This window comes from Triticum dicoccoides, chromosome 5B (genome assembly GCF_002162155.2).
Source record: "Triticum dicoccoides isolate Atlit2015 ecotype Zavitan chromosome 5B, WEW_v2.0, whole genome shotgun sequence".
Taxonomy (NCBI): Eukaryota; Viridiplantae; Streptophyta; class Magnoliopsida; order Poales; family Poaceae; genus Triticum; species Triticum dicoccoides.
The window spans coordinates 371,589,857-371,593,725 of record NC_041389.1 but is presented as its reverse complement, the minus strand read 5'-3'; the positions used below and the strand labels follow the sequence as shown (position 1 = coordinate 371,593,725).

At 44.1% G+C, this 3,869-nt stretch overlaps 1 protein-coding gene across 1 annotated transcript in view; it reads right to left on the bottom strand.

Moving 5' to 3' along the window:
• The window catches only part of LOC119309216 (ASC1-like protein 1), a 5,030-nt gene extending 3,848 nt beyond the window's left edge, over positions 1–1,182 (bottom strand). The window contains exon 1 of the mRNA XM_037585252.1: positions 656–1,182. Within this exon, the coding sequence (XP_037441149.1) occupies positions 656–817 (162 nt within the window). The 5' untranslated portion in view covers positions 818–1,182. The remainder of the gene's footprint in view (positions 1–655) is intronic.
• Between the last annotated feature and the right edge of the window lie 2,687 nt (positions 1,183–3,869).

Genomic DNA, 3,869 nt, shown 5'->3' with positions numbered 1-3,869 from the left:
AGGATGATATTTTGGTAATGTTAAGCTTCCAGTACATGTTCTACAATTTTCTAGATAAACTTGGATAGTACCATGTCCCACCTCACAACAGATTCACTAGAATATAGCACAACAAATTTTACTCACATGCCATTTAACCAATAATATCAGTAGAACCCAAAGAATCACACGCTTCACAGTATGAAGATGTTTAAAAGTGCGCCCTAAACAAGAGGGAAAACAAGTGGCATCTAAAAACGTGTCCATGATTTCATTATTTTGTTAAAGAGAAGGCAACTTTCCAAAAAGCAGTAACGATTACCACAGCATTATCGAGCCGAATCCAGCACAATCTCAATCAAAATGCAGCACATTATTGCTATGGTGCTGTATTTTCTAGTTTCTATTTGTCTTTCTATCTGTTGATTGACAATTTGATCCATAGTTACAGAGGCTCACATCAGCACACAAATTGACATGTCAGAACATGCACAGTTACCGAAACTGTTATCCAGGCACATCAGTTTTATGAGAAAACTGATCCATGAAAAAGACTGCACTGAAGCAAGAAACTCAAGGGGGAATGCTTATCCAGCAACTAACGGCAGCTTAGCACGGGCATTCCGGATCCGACGAACCACTAAAAACCGAAGAGAGGAGCAGCCAGGCAGTTTACCTCAAAGACGAACCGGTCGAGGAGGAAGCGCAGGGCGGGAAAGAAGGCGACAAGGATAGGGAGCACGGCGTAGTCGCCGTACGCCGGGTAGGCCTCCGCCTCCCAGTCCACGGGCGTCGAGGACGAATAGGATCTCGTGAAGAGCTCCACGAGCGCCGCCATTGCGGGCGGGAGATCCAAATCCAGGAACCTAACTCCCAGCTGGTTTCTTGGATCCGAGCACGGAAAGCGGACGCGTCGCCGATCCGAGAAGCCCACGAGCGCTCCCGAGCCGGGGAGGAGGATGGAGGAGTCAACACGAAGCTGCCGCGAGGTGGAGATTTGGTATGGGTGGAGCTGAGCAAGTAGTCCTCCTAAATCTTGTGCCTTGGTGGTAACGGATTGCTGCTGGGAACGGGAGCGGATGCACTGGCGCCCTTTTCTGCGGGGGATTGGAGAATCCACTGGGGCTGGGTTGGGTGGGAGATGAGATCTGAACGTCAGCTCTATAATTTAGTAGCGGCGTTATTGGTTACGAAGCAACCAGGCGGCGGGATCCCGTCTGTGACGGAAAAAGAAAGGGTACAAATCCCCTTTGTCTCCGGTCGACTGGTTCGTGCTGGGCATGTCTCCACGTGACCCCGATCGAGGGCATATCGGTACGGCTGGCTGGCTGGATTTCGTTGTCGCCAAAACTCATGAAAATTTAGAGCTTTTCTTGGGAATTGAAATTTAGAGAGCTGTCACATGGTGCTTTTCCGTGTGCCTGTGTCACAAAATTCAAATCCAGGGTTCTCTAAGCACGTCGTATTTTGCAAACAAATCTGTCACTTTCGTCCGTCCATATGTGGATTGAAGACTGATCTCGCTTTTTTATGTTATATTGTAAAATGCACGCTTTTGTCAACTCACCAAGTGTTTTCGTGGCCAAAAAGAAAGAAAGCTCACTCCATGCCTTGTTTAGTTTATATAAAAAGGAAAAGTCATTTTCGTTATGATCTCATGGTTTTTTTTAACACAGTACAGGCACTGATCTTATATATACGCGCATACACTTCTTTCTATGAACACGCACACCCTACCCCATAAGCACCTTCGAGAGACCTAGTCGATATATCATCGTGAGATTGAGGTTGATGAAGTCGCCAATGACAGCTCGTAATAGACGAGAACGTATCCTCCCACTGAATGCACATCGCCTTAAGTCCTAAAGTAAATACAAGCATCAGAACTTTAATCCTGATGGGCTGAGATATCACTGTTGACCTAACTGTTGGTTTGTGTTATGTGGTATGCTCTCATTGTTGGAATGTACACCACAATGGTTGTGAGGTTGGTCCAATCGAGTAATTAAAAATTAAATAAGAAATTAATTAAAGAATTGCTCCTGCAATATTAGTCGCCCATGTAGTTAATATCGTGATAACTGATGTATAATAGGAAGACAACGGCCGTGCCATTAACCACGGCAATTAATCACGGCAAATTGAACACGAGACGCGCGCTGGGTCGCTGGATGTGAGCTGCACTGCATGCACACGGATATTAACTAACAAGGCGCATGTTGCGGCCTACAATTTGAATGTAATTTTATTTATTTATTGTGTTTATTATACTATTATGATTGAAGATGTATAGATTTGAGAGATTTTTTAACAGGCTTGGTTGGCTAATAGGAGTAGGTACTACTCCCTCCATTCCACAATGTAGTGCCTGTAGATTTTTATTAAAGTCAAACTTTGCCAACTTTGACCAAGTGTATATAGAAAATTGTCTACATCTACAATACCAAACATGTACATTCTGAAAATATAACTCACGATGTATCCAATGATGTGCATTTGGTATTCTAGATGTACCTATTTTTCTCTATAAACATGGTCAAAGTTTGTAATGTTTGACTTTTGTAAAAATCTATAGGCACTACATTATGGAACGGAGGGAGTACTACCTTCTAGGTTTACTGAGCCTTCTACCGGCGAAGGTGAACCTTGTGTGTTTGCGAGAGACCAAGATTGATGTGTTCAACCAGTTTAATGTAATGCAATGTATTGGGCCATCTTTTGATGGTTTTGACTATGTCCCAACGACTGACATGCGCGGTCGTATCCTTCTAGGGTGGGATACGACGGTCTTGGAGGTAGACAATATCATCAGGGATACTAATTCACTCACCGGGTTGGTTCACAATAAGGATGGGTAGGAGTGGTGGATTACGATGGTTTATGGTCCGCAAGGGGATGAAGCTAAGATGCAATGCCTTCTGGATTTGCACAACACGAGGGCAGCGTGCCCTGGCCCTTGGGTGCTTCTCAGTGATTTTAACATGATCTTGCATGCTGAAGAGAAGAGCAACAACAACCTTAACAGACACACTCGTCATGACTCTGTTCCTCCTATCTTCAGGTGGAACATGTCTATTCTTGCAATAGTGAAAAATTATACAAACTCTGTGATGCAGAAAGGGACTTTGATGGAGCACAGGTGGAAGAGACCGGAGCCAAGGTTCATAAAACTTAATGTTGATGCTTCATTCCATGAGGATGAGGGAGCAGGCTCTGTTGCAGGTGTTCTACGAGATGATAGAGGGAATTTCATTGCAGGGTTTTGTAAATTTATATCATTGGCATCAGATGTTGTGACTATTTAAGCAATGGCATTACGAGATGGATTATTTATGGCGAACTCCATGGGTTTCAACAGAGTAGAAGCGGAGTCGGACTCTTTGAACGTCATCAACTGCTGTCGAGGACAAGATCAATGGTGGGATGCAGCTGCAGCGATTTTTGCCGAATGCATAGACTTGCCAATGTCAATAGGAAAGGTCATCTTCTCTCATTGTTTCCAGGAAGCAAATCCAGTTGCTCATAAGCTAGCAAAGTTTAGTTTTTGTAATAATTATAATGACAATTGGACTAACGAACCTCCTGAGTTCTTAGTTAGCCAATTGGTGAACGATGTAACGACTGTTTGAGTTTAATAAAGCTAGCCATGATGGCCTCCCTCCGCCCCCCCCCCCAAAAAAAACAACAACAACCTTAACAGACGGATCATGAGGAAGTTCAAGGAGTTCGTGGACAATTGTGAGCTCAAAGAAGTTTACATGCATGGGAGGCGCTTCACATGGACAAATGAGAGGGAACAACTGGTGATGACCAAGATCGACAGAGTGCTTGTTTTAGTTGATTGGGAACTAAACTTCTCGGACATCCTACTCCAAGCCCTCTCCTCCAAT